Consider the following 23,615-nt stretch of genomic DNA (forward strand, 5'->3'; position numbering starts at 1 on the left):
GCAAACGTAGTGTTGCTGTAGGATGAACAGAAGACATAGTTTCTGTTTCTCAATAATTCAATTAAATGGAAAAATTTAAGTTGTTCTTGTTATTAAATCAATGTGTTGCAGAACAGTCCTGTAAAGCTTTATTTACTCTTTTTTTTAGATTACACATGTGCAAGTGCTTACTGACATGTCAGTCTCCATTCCTTTTTCTTTTGTCACTTTCAGGAGGAGTTTTCCCTGAAGATTTCTCCATTCTGTTCACTATCAAGCCCAAGGCTAGACTCCAGTCTTTCCTTCTATCTATATACAACAAACAAGGCCTCCAGCAGCTGGGAGTGGAGGTGGGCCGAGCCCCCGTCTTCCTATATGAGGACCAACATGGCAAGCCCACCCCAGAGGAATACCCTTTGTTCCGCTCCATCAACCTTGCTGATGGCAAGTAAGTGATTGCCTTTTCTGAAAAAAAAAACCTCACTGGAGATAAAACCTGGGTGGTTGACTTTAGTGCTTCCAGAATCTTCCCTGTCCTGTGGTTTAGCCAGATTTAAATTGGGTTTTGAATGTTGGAACCTTTGTGGTGAAGCCTGTGGGGTTGTCTCAAAATGAGAGCAGCACGAATTAAAAATCATTTCAAACATTTTTAATATGATTAATAGGTCATGTTTTATTTCAAACAAAACCAGTCTTCCCAAAGTATTTTCTCAAGCTCCTCTGGCCTTCTAAAGTGACTTACTATTCTGCAGATTAATTATTACCATGTGTTTGTTTAGTCATTAATAGCACATGGAACAAGTCAGGCTATAATGGCAGATAAATTGTAGCTAACAATATAATGACAGCCTTTGTTTTGTCTTGATAATTTACAGCCATGGCGTAGTGATATGGTGCAATGGTGAGGATCCTTATGAACTGCATAGCTCCCTTGTGAAGCATATTCAAACCTCTATTAAAAGTTGCCATTAATCATTTATATAAATGGGACCAGAGAGGCATATAAGTGTTTCAATGTGTGGCTTTTGTTCTGTTAAAAAAGTATATCACAAAATATATGTAAATGCAATGCTTTGGAAAAATATTCATGCTCCTGTTTTCACATTTTGTGACATTACATCTAAACAATTTTAAGTGACTGACTTAGAATGTTGCATTGTTTTTAAACCATTTTACAAATAAAAATAAAAAGAGCATTAGGGGAATTTGTATTGAAACCCCTTCATGGTGATACCTCTGTCTCTAAATAAAACCCATCATGAAGGTGGATTTAAATCAAGGCTAAAAACGTATTTGCTTAAAGATGGTTTTGAATAATATTAACTAAAATTCCACAAATTTTAGTCTGAATTACAACTTTAGTATGCCACTGCAATGTAATCCTTTCCTCTTTTTTTTTAGTCTTTATTTTGTGAAGCACTTTGAATGGCCTTGTTGCTGAAATGTGCTATGCACATAGACTTGCCTTGCTTATCTTCATCAATTCCCTTTTAAAATCACAAGTGAATAACCACAGACATACCAAGATGTGACCTTTCATTTAAATTTTAGCTGGGGCGCCTTTAGTCAGAGAAAAAGGCAAAGGGTTGACAGTAACTACTTTTTCTAACTAAATAAATAAGTTTGTTATTCAATTTTGAGTATTTTGGCAATTTTTGGCTCCAAATGATTACATTAAGTTAAGTCAGTTTATTTATAAATTACACTTCAGTAACAAGATGATTCAAAGTGCTTTGCATGACATCAGTTAATGAAAGTCAACTCTAAACGTACGGGTTTTAGCCTTGATTTAAAAGTTCTCAGTGTTTTGGTTGTTTTGTAGATTTCTTGATGTCTGTTCCAGATTAGCAATGCATAAAAACTAAATTCTCCAGGGGGGGCCAGAGTAAGGATTTAAGAACTGCTCTGGTTCACTAGTTGTAATGAGAACACAAGCAACTTCAGCTGTGTCTTTTTAGGCAGACCTGTGAAGTCATTGTTGCAGTATTCAATTGGACCAAATGCATGGATGAGTTTCTCAAGATCTTGTTGGAACATTAGTTCTTTAATCCTGGAAATGTTCTTAGGTGACACAAGGCCAACTTTGTGATCGTCTTTATATTTATATCTCTGAAAACTCCCATCTGAGTCCATAACTGCACCCAGATTTTGGGCCTGCTCGGTAGATTCCAGCTGTAATACCTGGAAACTTCTCTGCAATAGCTAGTAATGGCTGTGTGGTGATTCTTGGTCATTCCTCATTATGTCCAAAGATAATAACTTCACTTTTGTTTCTGTTCAGCTGGAGAAAGTTTTGGCACATCCACGCATTGATTTGTTCTAAACATCTGTTCAGGTTGGAACAGATGTTCGAAGTCACCTGGTGACTTTGCAATGTAGAGTTGTGTGTCACCTGAATAGTTATGGTTACTAATCATATTTTTTGTTATAATCTGACTTTATGAGAGCAAGGGGCCCCAGGTTTGAACTTTGGGGTTCACAACATGCAACTTCTGCATTCTCTGATGACAAGATACCTATTGACACAAAGTAGCCCCTGTTCTCTACAGTCAAGTACTCTTCCAGCTCTCCAGTCGCTTTAATAAGATGTTATGGTCAACAATTTCAAATGCTGTGCTTAGGTCTAACAGAACCAGCACTGAGGTTGCATTAGGAACAATTTATTCAGTAAATCTGTTTTTGTTTTTTGCTAGATCTGTTCTAACTGATGTTTGCGTATACCTTTTTCAAAGTCTGAAGCCTTGTGCATTAAACTATTTTTTTCTAGAAGTTAAAGAAGGTAAAGGTGGCAGAAAAAGTAGAGGAAAACAAGATTGAATTGCCCCATGATCAGTACATAGCTTCCTTTGGTATCAGCACCACCATTTCATATCTGGAAATACATCAATATAAAAGAAGCAAAACTGCAAAGGAGTCATATCACCAGCACCTGCAGAGACAGCAGCATTTAGCAACAGCAAAAGGAAAGTCAGCTGTTTTGTGTGCCAACACTTCTGAAGAAATAAACAAAAATGCAAGATTTGCTACTCTGTGTTGTCTGCACCATTTGGCAGCACATATAATCCATCCATCCGTTCGTTCATCTGCAGTCTACATCTCCTTGTCCTTGTGGGGTTGTGTGGGAGCTGCTGCTTTTCTCCAAGGGTCGTTGAATGTATTCACTCTGAAAAGATCGCCAGTCCATCACAGAGACATACAGGACAAACAACCATGCACAGCTACACACCTGAGGACAACTTAAAATGCATGTCTTTGGACTATGGGAGGGAGTTGGAATACTTGGAGAGAACCTATGCAACCATGGGGAGAAAATACAAAATCTGTAGAAATACCTCAAACCTGGATTTAAACTCAGGACATTGCTGCAAAGCCTCAGTGCTACTAACTGTGCCACTGTGCAGACAAACCAATCCCTGCAACCACCTGAAATTTAAACATGGACAATTACTACAGAATGTAACTTAAATGTATGTATTAGTTCAAGTCACTAGAGCATAAGTCATGCACATTTTCACCAAAGCTGAATAAATGTGTAGGATCTTTCAATAACTTCAGCAAAATGTAGGTAGATCTAATAGTAGTCATGACATTAATATTAGTTGGTAATGGTCTTATGTTATATTACTAATTATTAACTTAGTAATATAAGTTACTAATTATGTTACTAAGTTAATAGTAACTTAGTTGGGGGTTGTAGTTTCAATGCATGTCCATTTCTCATTTTTTTGTTTCTTTTTTTAAAGGTTTGGCAAGTATAGTTTTGCATGGTCCTTTACATAAAGAACTTTGATGTAGTTGCTTATGGGGTTATACTTTCTGACACACCATTTCGAATGGTGTACGTACAATCTTTTTCTGTTGTTGTGTTTGTAAAAACAAACGACAACTTTATGTCCAATTCTACTAAAAGACTAGCCCTTACTGTTTAACGTCTAAGGGACTGTTTTAGAATTAGTTTGTTAGCTCTCTTTTGTTCCAATCTATATGGACATTTAATGACACAGATAATTGCAAACTTCCTGTCTTATAATTGCCTTGCAAATCAGCCCACTTTTCAGTGTCATTAACGTTTTCCTCTTTGTGACTCAGATCCTTGTTTTAATTGGACTGTGTCTACAGCTCGCAGCAGATCACCTGGCGTACAGAATAAGAAATACCCTTGCCAGTTTACTTTGGCATTAGACTCTGTCTCCATCAGTTGCAGACCAAAAGTAATACAAAAAATGGCAGCTGGTTGTATAAAATTTGCCTCATTCTGTTCACTGCTGTTCTGACAGTGGTTGGTCAACCACTGTCAGATGTGTTAACATTTGTCAGTTCCTGTTTTAGAAGCTGTAGAACTGTACAACAACAGACTGCACTAAAGTGCCTTTAGACTTTGTAGAAATCATTTCAGAACTTGTGCCTTTTTCACTTGCTTATTTGGACTGAATGCAAATATAAATTTGTCTTTGAAGGTGTTTTGCAGGTGGAGAGAGGTTCTATGGAAGTGGGTTAACTGTTGATCAGATCGCTACGTTCTGCCAAGTGTATCTAACAAATCCTACCTTTAAAAATCCAATGTCGCATTATGACAGCTCATATTAATATAAGTAAAACTAGCTGGGCATAACCACTTAACAATTGGCAAACCAAAGGCTTGTCCCTAATGTGTAGAACAGGAAAACATTCTTTTCATGTCTGTACTCAAAATTTTATTGATGACCTTATGATTGATCTGGAGCTTTAGACAAACTACCAGGCAGATTTTGTTTCACTCACTGAGACAGCTGTTTTCCATCTACTGACTGGCTCTTGTATTTCAAAAAGTAGGAAAGCAAACAAATGGAATAGTCCCTGATCAGTGTGTGAATGTGACTGAATGTAGAGTTGAAGTCCTCTGAACTAGATAAAGTACTATGCAAGTACTATTCTCTTAGTTCATAATTTCTGACCTTTCATTTTATCTGACAGATGGCACAGAGTCGCTATCAGCGTTGAGAAGAAGAGCATTACCATCTTTGTGGACTGTAAGAAGAAGTTGACCAAACCACTTAAAAGAAGTGACCAAGCTGTGATCGACACTGAAGGCATTACAGTCTTTGGTACCAGAATCTTGGATGACGAAGTCTTCGAGGTAAATTTGAATTTTAGACTCTTGGTGTATCTGTCTGCGTGTTCTGTTTTAACAATGAAAAATGCATCTGGGGCACAGCTGAGTGATGCCTTTTTAGTCTGAAGACTTAGAGGTTTTTTAATTTAATTTTAAAAGGTATTGAATTAGGCTTGTCCTTGGCGTATTCCAATGACGGGTGGAGATAGGTACCAGCCCCTGGTTGACGTGTCATGGATAAATAATGGATGTTTAGATAATCTGGACTGATGACAAATGATCAAAATTAAACTAACAAGATTCAGCTTCTTAATAGCCTACATGTGTGAAGCGTTTCTTGCTTTTGAAGAAAACAGTGCACATATTTGTGACAATGGGGTTGCAAAGACAATCTGTTAGCAATCTATTCACAGTATATGCTGATGGAAATGTATTTTTTTCCCACCATTGTATTTATAATTGTTGTTTTTGGTTATAACCAGAAAGGATACATATAAAAGTAATTTAAGGATATAACTCAGCTAACATATTCACATTCATGTATTGTGAATCTATAACACTTGAAAAGATTTAAGACAATGCACTTTGGGATTTCAGATGCTGATCTAAAAATAAATGTGTGTTTGACTTTTGTGCCAGCATTTACTAGATACTTGTTGACTTTGGTTACAGTTGAAAGCATAATCATTTTATTTACAGCTACCACTTGAGACAAGAAGAAATTAGAATTTTTTGCTCAGAGTCCAAACATTTCAGTGACACATTTAAAGGCTATAGATTTTAGATTTTTTTAAATTAGGTTTTGAATACCACTCTGTGAATTATATTGGCCAGAACAATAATGATGGATTTGGTTGCATGTATCATAAAAGGCTTCTTGCACAGTGTGTTATTCATTATGTTATTCTAACCCTCAGCACAGACTGAGTTGTTTTAAATATGTGACTAGAAGACAGAAGTCTACTTTCAGAATATTTTGTAATATTATTTAAATATTTAGAGCACAATGGTTAGAATGGAAATCTAGACCATGCAGAATTATTCATTTGGTTTTGTGAGGGAGTTTGCATATTTGTGGCCTGCACAGGTAGCATCTTGCTGAGTGTAAAATGTGAGCTAAATGCTACCATAGGAAACAGATCCTCTTTGATGTCACTGCATATGGAATGCATGCAAAGAGGAGCAGCCTGCAAGATGTTAGCTTCTGGGTCAGAGATTACTTTCCACTGTGAAGAAAGCTGAAAATGTTGATGCCACTTTTCATCACGAGCAACATGAGATCATGAAGTTGAATTTGATTTAAAACTTTGTTTTGCTCATATTGTATAGATTTACTGTAACAAAGTCAATTACTTATAGGAAACAAGGGTGGGTGATTCAGTTAATTAGAAGATGAGAAAAATAATCGTAGCCCTTGGTGTTTCTACTGTTAATTCAGGATGGAGCTGCTTTGCTCTTGGAAAGCTCATTGTTTAAAGACCTATTACACTAAATAGTGTAAATTACAGAGTAATTTGTTTTGCTCCTTTTAGAACCTTTAAACGGAAATTGCCATGTTTCTTCCAAGAGTTTGGGCTTTTCACATGTTGCAAAATGGTGTTAATTAGTGTTTAAGATAAAAGAAACCACAAATCCTAACAAATTCTAAGCTAATTATTTTCATGTTAAGTAGGATATTTTGGGATTGCTGATTACAAAATGAATGTTTATGGATAATCCACATATTTTCCTGATCTTTTATTTGTTCTAGATAGTTGTTGCATTTCGAGCTTTATGAAAACTTGCCTAAGCCAGGGGTTCAATTTGTACTTTGTCGCTGTGTCTGTATCTCTTTTCATCTATACATTTGTGAGTTCATGTCTTATACTGGTAAAATCCTCTGTTTTAAGTTAAGTAAAAGTTTAAAATATTATGGACATATGCTTTGATACATAAGTTAGGAATTATCCTCTGTTGTTTCCTTTTTTGTTGAATTCAAAGCTACTAAATACTGTTTAGAGGTTCTGCAACACATTCAGGGTTTGTTACATTTAATTACTGAACTTTCTTTGCATTGTAGTTCTGGTAAGTGTGGCCACTTCCAGTATCAACCAGTAAAATAATTTCTGTATCTTTGCTGCTAATCTTAAAAACTCAGCATAATCTCATTTAAAAAGTATATATATCTCTTTCACATTATTAAACATGTGCTGATGTTCTCTTAGTCAGGCTTCTTTGTGATTCTTTGAGTTTGAAATAGCTTTTAGATTTTTACCTGAAGCAGTCCATCCTTGGGCTTTTAGTTATATACCAATGCTTATTAACAATTCTTAAAACTTCTTTCAAGCTTTTTTTCTAGAAGAATTGTTTGTAGTGGAAAAATCCTATGACAAAAGATACTTGCTATTACTTTGTTGTTAGGTTGTAATTACTGAGCCTCACAGGTAATTTCTCTATTAAACTCCTTTTGACATTGAGCACATATCTATCCTGCCGCACTAGATTACACAAGCAGGTGTCAAAGTTGGAAGCAAAGACAAAAGTGAAGGCTAGAGGAAAATTTGAGCAGTGTGCTTAGTCCTCCTGGCCTGAAGAGCACAGATGTTTAAGAGATATGCTCACTGACCCTTTCCCTAAGTGCTACAGCTCTCCACCTCCCCTACACTCACCATCCCTGTTTTTTCTCCAACTTTTAAAGAATATTTTGAATTTAAAATAACATATAGTTCTCATTTTAATCAAATCCGTGTGTTTTTTGTTTTGTTGTTTGTTTGGAGTGAATCTCAGTCTGTATGTCTTGATGAAGAGGAGGAGGAAAGCGAGGTGAAGATATTTTGTTCATGTGCCTGATATTACTGTAGGGCGGATCGGTCCAAAAATGCTGTCTCTGGAGCAGGACAGACTCTGGCAGGAGAACAGCAACAGTCTGATGGGCTCCAAACTTTAAATGAATAATTGTTTACAGTTTATAGTTGAGTTGGCAGAAAGATAAACATAATGACTGTTTCTCATATGCCTCGGCCACACTTTTGTTTCAGATACAGTTAATTGAAATATGTATATTTAGTTGAGAATGCCTCTATTCATCATGGGATATTTTTATGTATTTTTGGAAACTGAGTGCGAGATGACCACAAAAATTAGTACTTAATTTTGAAGTGAGAGGATTATACATACATATATATATATATATATATATATATATATATATATATATATATATATATATATATATATATATATATATTTTATTTTTTTTATTTTTTATTACATGTAAAACCAGAAAAGTGTATCATTCATTCATGTCCAGTCCCCCAAATACAATAAATACACGAAGCATGTATTCAGGTGTGTTGAAGTAGAGATACATCTAAAGGTTGCAGGAGACTGGCCCTCGAGGCCTGGAGTTGCCCACCACTGATCTAAATAATATTTGAACGATCCAGAAAATGGTCACTTTACAATCTAAGAAACATACATTGTTTAGAGCTACTTTCCCACTGGAAGGCAAAGTGAGGCAACCCCAGTCTCAAGTCTTTCTGTTTTCTTGTCAATTTTGCCTCTATTTAGCCACATCAATCTCTGGCCGTCTTCCCTGTCCCATAAAAACACCACCATTTTATAAGTAGGGATTGTTTGTTCAGCATGTTATTCACTGTTAGGTTTCCACTAACCTTAGGATTCCCAGGTACAACAAAAGGTTCAGTTTGCTGCACTCCAAGAACCAAGTTACTGTTAAAATAAAGCCATGGGAAGCCTCATCTGCAGTCCTTAGACATCTATTTTTGGTACATTTTAAACTGTGCCATATTGTTTCTATTTTCAAATGCTAGATTTAGATGTACAAAGCTTGGTATTGTTCTAGAACCTAAGCCTGCTTTTGGTTTCTCCTTAACTTTATTCCTGACTGTCCTGGTGTGCTCATTGGGCTCATCAATCTGTTTGTTCCCTACTGTTCTCCAACAACCCCCTCATGCCTTTACAGAAGTGTGTTATTCATAACAAGATCAGCTTACACACATACCAACTATTTTCATCAAAAGCATTTGAAAGGTCAAAGGGGCTCATTGCAAATGAGGTTTGTACAAAACAAGCCATTGTCTGAAAACTCCCTAACAATTTAGTATACTTGTTTGCTTTCTGACATAAATGGGGTTTTTTGGTTGTTTTTTTTTTACTTTAAACCTCACTGAAATATATATTGACTATAATAAGTAATAGTTGAGACATATTAGGACCAAGGTGATTCCCAAAACCATTTTCTGACATTAAGGCGCTGAGAAAGCAAAGAAAAATAAACCTAACCAGCAAGCAGGTGGTTCAAGTACTTCAACAATCTTGTGTGCTACTGGGAGGGAACATGTTTGAACATTCAAAGGTTACCAGATATTGTACACCCACAGTGCTTGAAAAGAAATGTTATTCTTGTGTTGACAGGAAAGGCTGAATTTGACAGAACACTGGAAGAAATCTGGAGAATATTACGCTGTTGTACTGTTTCTGTGTTCAGTTCCTCCTGGTTCATTATTTTCCCTGTTCTGTTTTAAATATTCCATCTGTTCCTTTGTTCTTTCAAGATGAGAGGGACTGGTGAAGAATGATTTTTTTCATAATATGTCATGTTTTTTTTTTTGTTTTGTTTTTTGATTTACAGTCTATAAATTAAATGCATATACAGTGAATTTCTGTTAGTGCTCACCATTGCAGTGAACAGAGAGCAGAGGATTTTAACTTAAGGTAGTAGCTGCACAAACAGATGTTAGCATGACACATCAAGTTAGTTTTTGTTAACTAAAACACCATTTGTAGCATTTTAGCTGGTGCTAGAATACCTAACTTCAGCACAATCAGTATTTTCCATTCAGTTTCTAATAATAACTGAAGAGTGAATATTATCATTTTAGGTTAATATTGCATTTTTTGATAGCTTCTGTTTCTTAGCATTGCAGATAATGTTGGCTATTGTTTACTAACTGCTATCTACTAACACCCATGTTTGGCATGATAAATGTTTTCTGTCAATAGCAACATGATAATGCTAACATGTTTTCTTAGTCAGCATTATCCAAATAAGATTCATACTCTTTTAGCAAAATTATTACCAAGTTACGTTCATAATGGCCTTTTAAGCTCAAAGCTCATGCATTATTAGCAGTAGGGAATTTTATTATGACAGTGGGTAACACAGACGGAGTGGAGTTAACATTTCTTCAGAGCTTTTTCTAGTGTATGCCGGGTTTTCTTAGGTTTTTTTTAAAGGTTTCAAATGTTATGCAAATATTTTGGAGAGCTGATCAGCATGTTATATACATTTTCTGATGAAAAAAACTGAATTGCATTTTGGTCTATATGGGGATTTCCCCCACTGAACTGGTTACAGTGATAAAATGAATAGTTTTTACGTAGCACTGGTTGTTTTGCTTTCCACCTTTAAATTACCTTAATCTCCTATTCTGGCTCTGGTAAACACCTTTTGTGCTTCCTCTAAGCTAATTATTACACATTTCAATGGTGCTGATAATAGTTAAATGAGTCTAAATTCTTAATAACAACTTCCCCTCTGCAGAGTGTTGCTCAAGGGATCTGGTGTGCTTATGTCTTCTGTTTTCAGAATTGCAAAAATAAGATTGGACTTTAGCTTTTTATTGCTGATCAGTACTGGAAAGTGTGAAATCATCCTATTTCCGCTTTCTTGGGACAACTCTACCCTAAATTTAACACCATCAGTGGTTTCATTTAAGTCAGCTTTATTGAAAAGAGAACCTTTAAGTCAATGAGAGGAAAAGTACTTTAGAAGTCTGAAAAGACATTAGACCAACACACAACTCTCTACCGTACAAACATAAATACAGAAGGATAAACACTCTACAAGCCAAAGAAAGGTGTTTAATTTCTTCCCGTCTCAGTAAAACTCATTTCTGTTGATTAAGTTTCTAAGTCCAATATGTTCTTAATCTCTTAGAGTCAAGGAACAAACCATGTATTTGTTTATGCCTCTAAATTAGTCCAGTAAAGACATGATTACAAAAAACAGTCTTGCACCTCCACCCGTCTTATGATCTGTTGCCAGCAGGAGCTGTATGTATCCAATCAAAGTCAGATCTTTATTTTTCAGTTTTGGTTAACTTGACTGTGGAGGCTCATGAATTGCTTCTTGTAGCACAAACTGCGCTCACCTCCTGCTGGCAATCAAAAACATATTTATGACTCTCTAGTAACGAATCATTTCCAGAGACAAATTTTATAGTCAGCTGCGCACTTGTAAAAAAAAAACAACTTTGCTTTTTGTTTTTCCACCCATTGTGAATAATATCTTCTAGGTCCTCTTTGTGAGTCAGGAAGGATACTCCTCACAGCAGGCGTCAAAAATACCACAGCCCAGAAATAATAAAGCTTTGTCTATGTGCTTCCATAAACTTTTGAGTTTATAAATGAGCTTCAGGAACAAAGAGGAAGCTGTTTATTCTCTGTCTCGCATGAAATGGTTACTTTCTCTTTGAATGAACTATAAATAGATCCACCTTATTCCTTTGTGCCTCAGCCTAGAGTTGACAATGTCGAGACATGTTGTAGTTGCGGAAAAACACATTAATGTGTTTACTGATGTGCATTCGTGACAGGATAATTTATCCCATTACGCATGGAAGAGTGTCGAACAGATTGAGCACATTGCTGTAGATCATTCCTGGGATTCCGAGGAGGAACATGAACAGATGCCAAAAAGATGTGCAGCCTGACCCAGACGTGAACGTCAACAAAATGAACTGAGATATGCACAAGGAAGTCAGAAGGATGAAAGGAAAAGCAGAGGGAGGCGTAGGATGAGGGTTCCACCAGGGAGTGTGGGATTGACTGAATCATTGCGAGGCCTAGGTAACTGTCTTGTGCGGGTGGTCTTTCTGTCGTTTTTAATTAACATATTTTGTTCTTGTAGTGACTGTATGTGTGCTTAACACAGAAACTTTTGTTTAAAAGAGGAAAACTCTAAGAATAAGATGTTTGGATAAGAATAAGATGTGACTTACAGAGAGGACAGCTTTTAGAAAAGGGGGAAGCAGACAGAACTCATACCAGCTTCAGTGTGTCCCTGTTTTATCACTCTTGTCTTTTCTTATCTTTGACTTACAAATTTTGTAAATAAAAAACAAAAACAAATTGTAGGCTGCGCCATAACATCTACTCTGTTATTACTTTAACACATTTTGTTTTTCAGCTGTTGATTCTGTTAAGTAAGAACGTTTTTCAAGTGCACCTCTTTCACAAATGTTTGTCTCCAGTACAACAAACTGCCTTCAATAATAAGGCATGCATCGGTGGAACATTGATCCTCTGTCTAATTTCAGCTGTGCTATAAATGTGTGAGAAGTTTCTTAGAAAACATTAGTAAAAAAATCAGCATTATGAATCTCAAGAAAGACAGCCATTGTAGTTGTGGTTATGTTTATAAAATTATATCCCAATCTTTGAACATCTCAGAGCACGGATTAATCCATCATCCCAAAGTGGAAAGGGAAGGACACAGCGGTAAATCTACCAAGACATGTCCGTCCACCTAAACCAACAGGCCAAGAAATAGAGCATTAATCAGAAATGCAGCCAGGAGCCCCATGGTTACTCAACAGGAGCTGCAGAGATTCATAACCCAGGTAGAATAATCTTTTGACAGGACAACTATCAGTTATGGATGCATGGCAACGATTCAAAACATACCCGATTTACAGTTTTCCAAAAAACCTTTAGAGAACAAATCAAAGGGAAAAAGTTCACACTAAAAACACAATGTTTAACACAACATCCCAACATGAATCAGGGTGGTGGCAGCATTATTCTGTGGGGATGCAATTCTTCAGCAGGCACTAGGAAGTAAGGCAGAGGTTATTGGAGTTTATGGAGCTAAATACATTGCAACCCTTGGGGAAACATTCTTTGTTGATTTTTCATTTAGAAAAAAATATATATTGAAGTTTTCCTTAGTGTGACTAACTGTCACTGTTAAATGTATGGTACTATAACAATACAGATTCATAAACAATCATACACCAAAGAGACCGCTGAATTATAAAGTAACATGAAAGATTAAAGTGATAAAATGACAAATGTTTTCAACCGAAGAGTACTGATCTGAACTGACTATGCCTGCATAAACCCAAAAGCTTAATGAATCTGTGTTTAGTTTAAGTTGGCCTAACACTACTCAGGTTTACTGGTTACATATGATGTGAGTGCAGAGCGATGGGTATTTAATGTGTTCCAGAGATCTAAGCTTATACAGATGTTGCCTCCTGTAATTTAATGCACTCTGCATGTATGTGCTTCCTTCTAAAGAGGCCACCCGGACTGTGTTCTCTCTTTGCTTTCCGAGAGTTATTTTGCACATTTTTATCATTTAGGTGGAATTCAAAAGATCTGAAACAGGTAGATGGATATTAATAGCATTCTTAAGATTGAAGGCAAAGCACGTCCCGGTTTTGCTGTAAATCCGGGACGTGTAAATCACGTCCCGGCATATTTTCCATGATAATGGAAAAGGAGGAGAGGAGATCTAATTTCCTTTTCCATAGGCTCATGAAAAACAGACGGCTTCAAATAAGTACAGACTTTGGATTTTTGTCTGCTGAGTGCAGGGGCTTGCCAACCTTAATGATGGAGTAAGGGTAACTGTAGAATAGTTCTTTTTAAAAGCTTTCAGACTCCCCTACAGCCTAGACGCAATCTATAAAGCTTGATCTAATTAATAGTCAAGAGACTACTGTCTTTAGTATTCGACATCCGCCTTGTTTTTTTTATTGTCTCATTTTATTACCGTCATGCTGGTGAAGACCTTGGGCAGTGAAGCCAAAGGGAACAGGAGCACACTTTATTGGCATTAAAGAATCCCTGTTATGCTTTCTGAGTTTTCCCCTTTTTTCTTCAGCATTTTTTATAGCTTTTGATGCCTGACTGTGTCGGTGGAGCAGCAAAGTCAAAAAATCCATGTCAGAGGCAGTTATCATCACCAGCTGAATCACTGCTTCTGAATTTGTGAATCAGATCTTTCGGACGGTAGTTCCGGATTTTCTGCTGTAGCTGTACTTATCTAAACTGCATGCCTGTGATATGCATTTCAGTGATTATTCCCCAGTGACTAACTTGGCACAAGTCAAAGAGAGAAAGTGCAGCTGGCTATACTCCTACAGTAGGCTGACCAGTCAGAGCAGACTGGGCCGAAATGAAATGAGGTATTCAAGGCTTGACCAGGAGCCATGCAACAATGAACAGTTCCTTTTCTGTTGACCTGTTTCACATTTCATCACATTACAAACATAAACTTTACTTTATTGGAATTTTATGTGGCACACCAACATAAAACAATCATCCAATTTTGAAGTGAGAGAAAATCGACATGTTTTCAAAGTGTTTTGCTAATAGAAATCCCAAACTAAAATCCAATGCAACCAACTGCCTTTAAAAGTCTCCTAATCAGCTAATAAACCCCCTTGAGGTCAATTGTTCTGTGAAGGCCTCGGAGATGTTTTAGAAAACATTAGTGTTTTATCACATATGTCAGTGATAAAATTGTGAAAAACTAAAATTTGTTTTTTGTACACCTAATTGGACATTCTTCAATCCATCAACCAGGAAGAGAATATAATGTCAACACTGCAAAGCAACCAAAACAGCTACACATCTAACCTGGGAAGAAGACTTAAAAGGAACTTTTTGACCAACAATCACAAACCTATGTGTGGCAGAAAAGTCAAAATTCCTTTTGGTGAAACTTGGTGGTTGCAGCATCATTCAGTAGGACGATCTTTTGGAGCAGGGACACTTAAACTGAACATAGTTGATGGGAAGATGGATGTGACTAAATACAGGCTAATATTGGGAAGTATACCAATCAGAAGCTGAAAAAGTCATTCACTGAGGTTCACCTTCCAGCATCACATCCTGAGGTTCAGTGAAATTGTTCAGATTTAGAGTCAAAAACCTTATGAAGCCAAAGAGACATTTTGACACTTGATTCTCCAAATTCAGACCTTGCTCTATTTTGAAAAAGTTGAATTTTCTAATAATTTAGTTTCTAGATGTTCAAATCGGGAGTGAAATAAAAGGATAGATCCATCTTTTGTAAAGTTGTTGTAAAATAACTAATGTTTTATATATATAAATATAAAAAAAAAAAAAATTCCCTTCTCACCCACCGCGGGTGGTTCTTATCCTCTGAGCTCGGGTCCTCTACCAGAGGCCTGGGAGCTTGAGGGTTCTGCGCAGTATCTTGGCTGTGCCAAGGACTGCACATTTCTGGACAGTCCAGAAATGTGTATATATATATATATATATATATAATATATATAATATGATATATATATATAATATATATAATATATTATATATATATATAATATGAAAGCATATTCTAGGACATACTGTACAATCAAAATAGGAAAAAGGATAGTTTGATGTATAGTTTTTTTAAATTTTATTTTGTTTTCCCTGATGCAGTTACCAATCCTTAATGGTAACAGGAATGGTAACTGCAGCCTTCCTATTATCATGGATATTCATTCAGTTACAACAAGTTTATCCATATATGAACTCAGTTTAAAACAATGTTAGAATTGTGTGTGGAGTAGAAATAAAATCTTTTGGTGTTTTGTTTCTCAACTTGTCAGATTTTTCGCTCATTTTTACCTGTTTCTAACTTTTTTCTCGTGTACCTGATGTGGCTAAAGCTCAAAGCTCCAGGTTGAAGACATTTTCCAAACCAAACCAATCTGGAAAAAACACATTTCAGAGAAGAAAATTAAATACATGACACCACAGACCATCTCACAGCCTTCTGTTGGATATCAGCTGTAAATTAACCAACAGACTCCTTGTTTATCTATGCAGCCACAAAGGATAAAAAAATAACCTTTATGTGGGAATTTTTTACGCGCTTCCACTGACTCACTTCTTTCTTTTTTCTTTTTTTCTAGGGTGACATTCAGCAGCTTTTGATATTGTCAGATCCCAGAGCCGCCTATGACTACTGTGAACACTACAGCCCTGACTGTGGAAAACCCAGCCACCATGACACTCCACAGGCCCAGGAACCAGAGGAAGAGGTCAGCATCTATGGTTTGATTTGTTAAAATATGGATCAGAATCATATCAGGGTCCTATAGAAAGAAGACGTCAGGACGAAGTGTGGCAGTTGGGAGTTGTAGGCAGGATAATGTTTCATTCTCTTAATCGCATATGGCATGGACAGAAAAGACCACAAAGGACAAAATAAGCAGAAAGCTTGGCTCACTGATCATCCCATGAATTTTAAAACTGTTCTAATTGTTTTTTTGGGGGGGAGGGGGTGGGATGTGGATTTTGCAGATGATTGAAAAGAAACAAATTTAAACTAGGTGCTATTTCAACCAACTGCACATATATCCTTCAATTTGTGGCATCCCAAAAATTCTGCAGCTATAGACAGGAAGCTTGAGAAAAGCTTGAGGAAAACTGTCAAATCTGTCTTTTTCTCCAGTCTGTGTTTTATTGGTGGAAAAACAATGACATATCAAAATACATGCCTGGGTTTGAAATGAAAGTTTTATTGGTACTGTCTCCAAAACATCCCTCAGAGTCTTTTAGGCAGATTTGTGTAAAGGCTTTAGTTTCTTTTCATCTTTACGCTTTGTGCTCTTTTACAGTTTTATCTTATGGTTGATATTTTCCTTCAGTTTTGCATTAAATAACTGATGAACTCATTTTGGAAACTTGTTATTTTTTCCTGCCTCGAAGTCTTAGCCCACTTTGGAGTGGCCCCGAGATTTATATCACTAACGAGTTCAGCAGGCTCTGCCCAGACTCACAGGGAAATTTAAGCTTTTCCTTCCCCGGCTACTTCCAATACCTGGAAAAGCAGACTTTTGGTTCAAAACAAAAAAGAAGAGAAGCCTGTTCTTTATTCAAAACTATTGGCAGAATAGCAGGTACCAGCACTGGAAAATATTGCTTCATCATCAAGTTACTTTTCTGAGCCAACATAAGGAGGTTGTCAATTCCAAATAGACAGAAGGGAGCAGTTTGGCTTCAAGGACATTGTAAATCTGGTTTATTTATTGGCGTATTCTGTACAGTTAAGACAGGAATGTTCTTCCTACATTCCAGCTCAGTTTGTTAAACTTGCTGACTCTCAATATGCAAAAAAATAAATTCCACAATGTAGCTATTGTTTTTGTAATGAAAAAGCCTGAAGCAATTCAAAGTAATTGTGAATAAAACTTCTTTTGAAGATGTTTTATCTCATGAAGCTTGCTGACTTGCATCACCATTCAGTATCAGCTGTTGGGCCGAAGGAGGAAGAGAAAGTAAGAGCCACCTTTTTATGAGAAAACACATCTATTCATGATTTTCAATCTACCCTATTATAAATCCATTCAGCTTAGTCCACGTACTTCAACACCATAAATAAATACTCTTTGTTTCTCTCTGAGCCTGTCTGGATGCTAAGGCCAGGACTTCTTTTATGTGACCTTCCCCTCCAGACCACATAACTGAGGCCAACGTTGAAACTTGTATTATTTTATGAGCTTAGCAGCTGCCTAGAGACTAATATTTATGCTTTTGCTGATTGGGTATTGCATATCAGGGGCTGCTCTGTTATTATAATCTACCTTGCCTCTGTTTGGACAATGACAATAAACCTTTATTCCAGGGGTCTCAAACTCGCGGCCCGCAGGCCAACTGCGGCCCTCGGGACGATAGTTTGTGGCCCCCGCCTTAATATGAAAGTTTAATGTTAGTGCGGCCCGCGAGTCTGATATAATTGGCACTTTTCAGTGTTGTGTGCGGAGCTGAATGAACTTACCAATCACGGTGGAGCATATTGCTCTCGGGGGCGGGACATCGGCCGGGCCTATTTGCATTTTCTATTTGTCATTATTTGCATGCGGTACATGCGCAATTTCCGTGGCCGCTCCCGCTTCACGTGCTTCAGCATCCAGTCTAGACCCGGAAGTTGCTGATCAGTGTAACGTAATTAAGGTTAGATGCTGTAACGCTTGGGTTGTGTTTAAGGGAGGAGAGGAGGCGGCAGATTCGTCAGGACGGTCAAAAACTCACAACCACACTGGTACTGGGACTTCCACAGTGTTGTCCTTTAATAAATACGCTCTTCACCAACCTTACAAAGCCCGGTTGAACGGCTGCTATATTATCAGACATGAAAATTGAGCAGCGTCCAAACAACCCGTAACATTACTAAAAAGTTAGGGAGCTAACATGTCCGTCTAGCACGTTTCTCCCACGCTGTCTACAGAGAAGCCGTGGCGCATACTTCTGACATCGTTAGCAATACTAGAGTATCTTAAAGAGACACTACACAATTACGGCTGTTACAGCGCCTGACTACGGCCAAATATGGTAATAGGCAATCAGAAAGGTTCAGCTGAGGAGACCGTGTGTGTGAATGCGGCCCAGCCTCACCCAGACTCTACCTCCAGCGGACCCCGGGTAAATTGAGTTTGAGACCCCTGCTTTATTCACAAAGGACCGAAGAAGATGCTTTACATCATTATATGTTGGTTGTCTGTGCTTCTGGCAGAGCTAGTTGGACTAGTGGGTGTTTCTTAAAAAACAACTCAGATATGTGTTTTTGTGTATCTATGTATTTTTGAGGTAGAGGCACTTAAATCAGTGTAGCGAAGGAAACACAATGGATATGCCATTCTGAAAACTGTAGAGGCAAAAGGACTCCAGTCATTTTTTTTTTCTTTTTCAGAAACAAAATCATTTCTGAATACCACAGGTTAACAAAAATAAAAATTACAACAGTATGTGTCTTTTGAAAGAAGTCAAAAGTACAACAAGTACGCTCCCTACATTCAGAATTCACATTTGAAAGTCGTCGTACTTAATTGCATTTTTTTCCCCTCAGTCATGACTAACTGGGCTGCACAGTGACACAGTCGTCTCAAATGCTGCCTTTACAGCAGGAAGGTCTTAGGTCCTTCCTGCCTCCATGTACGACCTCAGACCAGATCACTGTGCAGGTTCTCTATGGGTACATTATCTTCTTTAGAAAATGGATAGATGTATTAAACTGAATTGACATTTTCCTTAAGTCTAACCTTATTTACCTGTAAACTTATTAGGTGTAAAATGCTTTAAACTCTACTTTCACCCTCCCAGATTTGATCAGTGAGTATCGCAGTAAGTCTTTTGATTTAATAATTAATATTACACAGTGAGCCTTTTATTACATCTTCATTTTTTATTGCTCTAGCTATAAAAATTGCTATGACTCCATGTATTAGTACTTCAATAAATATGGCTTACAGTACAAGTCTTTTAAAGAGCCATTAATGACAATAACAAGTGTTTTGTAGACAATATTAAGCAGTAACAGCAGAACATTGTTACAGGGTTTATTTGAGAACGTTTTCATTAACTAAAGGTCAGAATGATTTGGAAAATTGGGAAAAACACTCATGCATACAGAAAACAGATATTTTTGGGGGTTATTTTTTTATATCGATTTGAAATTTGGCCCCTTGTTCTTTAATTGGCATGGTATATATTTACTTTATGTTGTTTAAATATAAGGACCAGACTGTTTAGAAAACTGAGTCTTATGCATACTATGATTTTGCTTACATGCTGTAACATCATCTTTTGGTTCTTACAGTATCCTGTCTACGACTACGGTGAATTATATGAATACGGTGAAGGGGAGGTAACCACTGATGCTCCGCCTACACCAGGAGCAAAGACTGAGGTAAATATTGATTTCCTATACAACTATTATGATTAGTTGTATAGTTCTTAGTATTTTTGATCATTTAAATTCTTCATTTAGTTCCTTTTGCTTTCTAAATATTACATATTTTATTGTATTTTGAGGTTGTTTTTTGCATGCATGCCTGCATGCCACCCTAAACATCTTTGTAAAAATTAACATTCTTAAAGTTGCTCCTTTTTACCTAGTGGGAAGGGATATTCTGTAACCTTTTGAGTAGCTATTGCCCTCAACTCTGACTTTATTTTTTGAACTATGTCTTCTTTTAGACAAAAGCTGGTGGAGAATATTACACTAACGAGTATGACTACACCGAGGTGTATGGGAGTAAGCCTGATCCTCCAACAGAGACCTCCAGACAAGGCGAGGTAACTCTACTACTTTATTTTTCTTTGACTTGCTTCAGCGTTATCCATTTAACAAACATGTCATTATTCATAAAATGGGGTTGGGACCCAATTGAGCGGCATGTGATGTCGAGAGGGAATCTACAAGTAATCTACAGAAATAAACCTAAATTGAAGTGACTGGAGAAAGCAACTTTTGCTGGAAATAATGAAGCTGTTTGGCTAGTTAATTACTGGTGTTTCCTTAATGTAGCAATCAGTACACCTGCAAAAAAATATTACCTTTTTGCACTAACAAATTCTCCATGTCTCCCCACTTCTGATCCCAGACTTACGATGCTGAAATAGGGGAGGATTATGTCACTGGTGTGGATGAGGTTGGAGTGGACCCCACTGTTGCTGTGGAAAGTGCTGTGGACCCAGTGGACCCACCAGTGAAGGTGCAACCTGAAACGGATGTGAAAGAGTTTAAGGAATACGACATGAAGGAATATGATACCAAAGAGTTTGTGGAGAAACCCTACGACTATGGCACTTATGTGGATTACGACGATTATGGTACCACCAATGCAAAGCCGACCCCCGAAGTGTATGAGGATGAAATCGGTCCTGGTGTTCCAGCAGAGACAGATATCAGCGTAAGTGGTTACGATTAACAACCAGACTTAATATGGAAAAAGCTAGAAGTGTTTGTATGAATGTGCTGATCAGAATTGCATCTGGTTTCTGATCTCCTGCTTTTGTAAAAATGTGACCTTCTAATATTTACCCATAGGCATGTGAGTCATGTAAATCAAAATAGTCTGATCAGATTCAGCTCTATCCAAATAAATTCATAGTCTGAATGAGAAGTGGTTTATGCTGCTTAATAATCTGTACAGCATGGATAGAAACACTTGTTCTGATTGCAACATTCCTGTTGTGACAACCTGAACTGACTGTGTACGTGTGTGCCATGTCTGGGTAGCAAAACTGGTCTGTTGATTTCTCGTCCTGTAATGTAGGAAGACCAACAGAAAACTGCTTGCCTGTAGCTTAATTAGGGAGTGCAGTAAGATCTCAACTGTTATTAGAGCGTGGCGCTGGTCCATTCTTGGCGCTCAGAAGACATAGAACAAAAAGAAACATTTGTTCTATGTTCTATGTCAGCACAGACAGTGGTACAGCTGCTTTTGTGTTTTTAGGTAATTATTTTTACAACACTGGAGAAGTCAGTGCTTCTATTCCAGTGCATGTTTAATCGAATGAATTCATTCTGTGCCTGTATAACTGATGCATCCAGATTATTTAATCTGAATATGCTACTGGTAAACCCTTTGTTCACATGTAAACAAAACTTTGTTTACATGTATGTCATGTATGTACATGTGAAGCTTGTTTACATGTTTTCCATAAAGTCAGAAAACAAGAACAAAAAACAATAAAATTGTACACAGCAAGGTTGTGTGTACAATAATTTGTTAAATTAAACCATCCATCAGAGCAGAATCGGCAACAGATATGTGTGTGTTTGGTTGTTTTTTTACCTGTTTGATTAAAATGTTGATCAACAGGACCTGACTAAATCTAACAAGCTACTGTTACCAAGATATTGTTACATTTAGTCAAAGAGTAAAGGGTTTAGAGTCTGTGCATGTTGTGGCGCTGGAGTATACAGAGGCTAAACGCAACTATCACGGGTGTGGTTTCTGAACTTGAGACCTTTTCTGCATGTCTGTCTCTCTGTAAAGGTCACTAGTGGTGCAAAAGTTTGAAGAAAAAAATATTAAAAAACTAAAATGGAGTTCACATACCTGCTTCTAAAAGTCTGCCTTCCTCTCACTGTTACAGCCTGGCCTGAGTGACCTACATTCATGTCTCATATTCATAAAAATTCAGTTTCATATTTCATGTCTATATTTCCTTTGAATTTATTCTTAAAAACCTAGCTAATACTGAAAGCTTCAAGTCTTAAGAGAGTCATCTACACCTAAAAGTGATGTTCTGACAGTCTGGTAGAGCTTAGTATGGCATGTTCACTGACTGGAAAAAGATCACACATTTAGACCAAAAATTGGTCAGTCTTGGTCACCAACCAGTGTTGTATTAACTTGTTAGGGTGGTTAAGGGGCAGCTTCTTTTATTTGTTACTTTTAATGATTTAAGCCTGGAATTTTACACTTACAAGCCAGACATTCAAATATACTTAAGCTTCAACAAATACAGACCTTGTCTTTTCCAGATAAACACCTGTCAGCAATTAGCTTGCTCTTTGTAACCTTTCCACCCGAGAGGCCTCTGTTGTTTATCAAACACATGCCTTTCCCTGGATACTCTAGCGATAATCTGTGTGCTTTATCTAAATACACAGTTCCTGGCAATTGTTAGGTTTTTCTTTGTCTCCATCAAAGCTGTTTTTGCATTCTGTGAAAATTCTGCTGAGCTGGTGTTTATTCTTTCATTCACTGAAGCTCAAAATGTGCAGAATCAGGAGGTGACATGCTCTTTATCTGAGCTTTGAGCTGGGATCTTTCAGCTTGGGACAAATTTTAATTGTTTTCTTTGTCCTGCATGCGCTCTTGACTGTGTTAAGGTTTGGGCTCAGAACTGTGGTCTCTTCATGAATTCTTTTCTTCTGAAGTCTTTGTATGTATAGTGTCAGGTAACAACTCATATATTAGTGCACAGTTGGAGTCCTTTTCCATTTTGGAACTGTTATACACTTCTTTTTGCAAACACAGAATATATATATATGCCTAATAAAGAGACGTATCAAGTTTCTCCAGAATGAAGGAACTTAGATTCATTTTTCAAATAGGGAGAAAAAAAATGCATTTTGCTTATTAAACTTCATTAAACACACTTTTTTTCCGCTGTAAATATGGTAGTGTTATTATGGCGTTAAGGATTCATATTTTTTGTTCTACATTTTCAGGTGAGTGGGGGACACAATTACCTGGGACAAAAAGGAGAGAAGGGTGAACCTGCAGTCATTGAACCTGTAAGTATATCTCAGATGTTTCTTCATGGTTTTTTTCAAGTTTGTGACGTCTTTGTTCAAAAAATAAATGTCCTAAATGATTTGTGTTTATAATTGCTCCACTTTTAATGATGTGAAACAAGCTATCCTTGTTGCAGAGGGAAAATTCCTTTGAATCTGCTTATGTACATTAGTCAATATCTGACTGCCTTGCCTGGTGCATTCACTAGAATAAAGTCATTACAATTAGTTCATTTTTCCAAATGTACACAATCTGTCCAAGACACATTTAGTCAGCATGACTCAAACAGCTATTAAAACATTGGTGAGCATTCCAGAACCTGGATATGATTGGGCAGATAAAGCCACCTGAGCTTTTTCTGGTAGGAATGCATTTCATATAAAAATGTCCAAAAAAAAAAAAAATAGATCAATTTGTGTGAAAGAGCATAAATGGCCTCTTTCACAAAATATTTTAAGCCAGGTCTTTGACATTGTCTGGGG

At 37.0% G+C, this 23,615-nt stretch overlaps 1 protein-coding gene across 1 annotated transcript in view; it reads left to right on the forward strand.

The window, feature by feature from the left end:
- The window catches only part of col11a1b (collagen, type XI, alpha 1b), a 97,274-nt gene that overhangs the window by 14,031 nt on the left and 59,628 nt on the right, over positions 1–23,615 (forward strand). Inside the window, exons 3-9 of the mRNA XM_028020881.1 lie at positions 214–427; positions 4,933–5,095; positions 16,009–16,137; positions 19,695–19,784; positions 20,075–20,173; positions 20,482–20,790; positions 23,067–23,132. Of these exons, the coding sequence (XP_027876682.1) occupies positions 214–427; positions 4,933–5,095; positions 16,009–16,137; positions 19,695–19,784; positions 20,075–20,173; positions 20,482–20,790; positions 23,067–23,132 (1,070 nt within the window). The remainder of the gene's footprint in view (positions 1–213; positions 428–4,932; positions 5,096–16,008; positions 16,138–19,694; positions 19,785–20,074; positions 20,174–20,481; positions 20,791–23,066; positions 23,133–23,615) is intronic.

Source organism: Xiphophorus couchianus, chromosome 6 (assembly GCF_001444195.1).
Source record: "Xiphophorus couchianus chromosome 6, X_couchianus-1.0, whole genome shotgun sequence".
Taxonomy (NCBI): domain Eukaryota; kingdom Metazoa; phylum Chordata; class Actinopteri; order Cyprinodontiformes; family Poeciliidae; genus Xiphophorus; species Xiphophorus couchianus.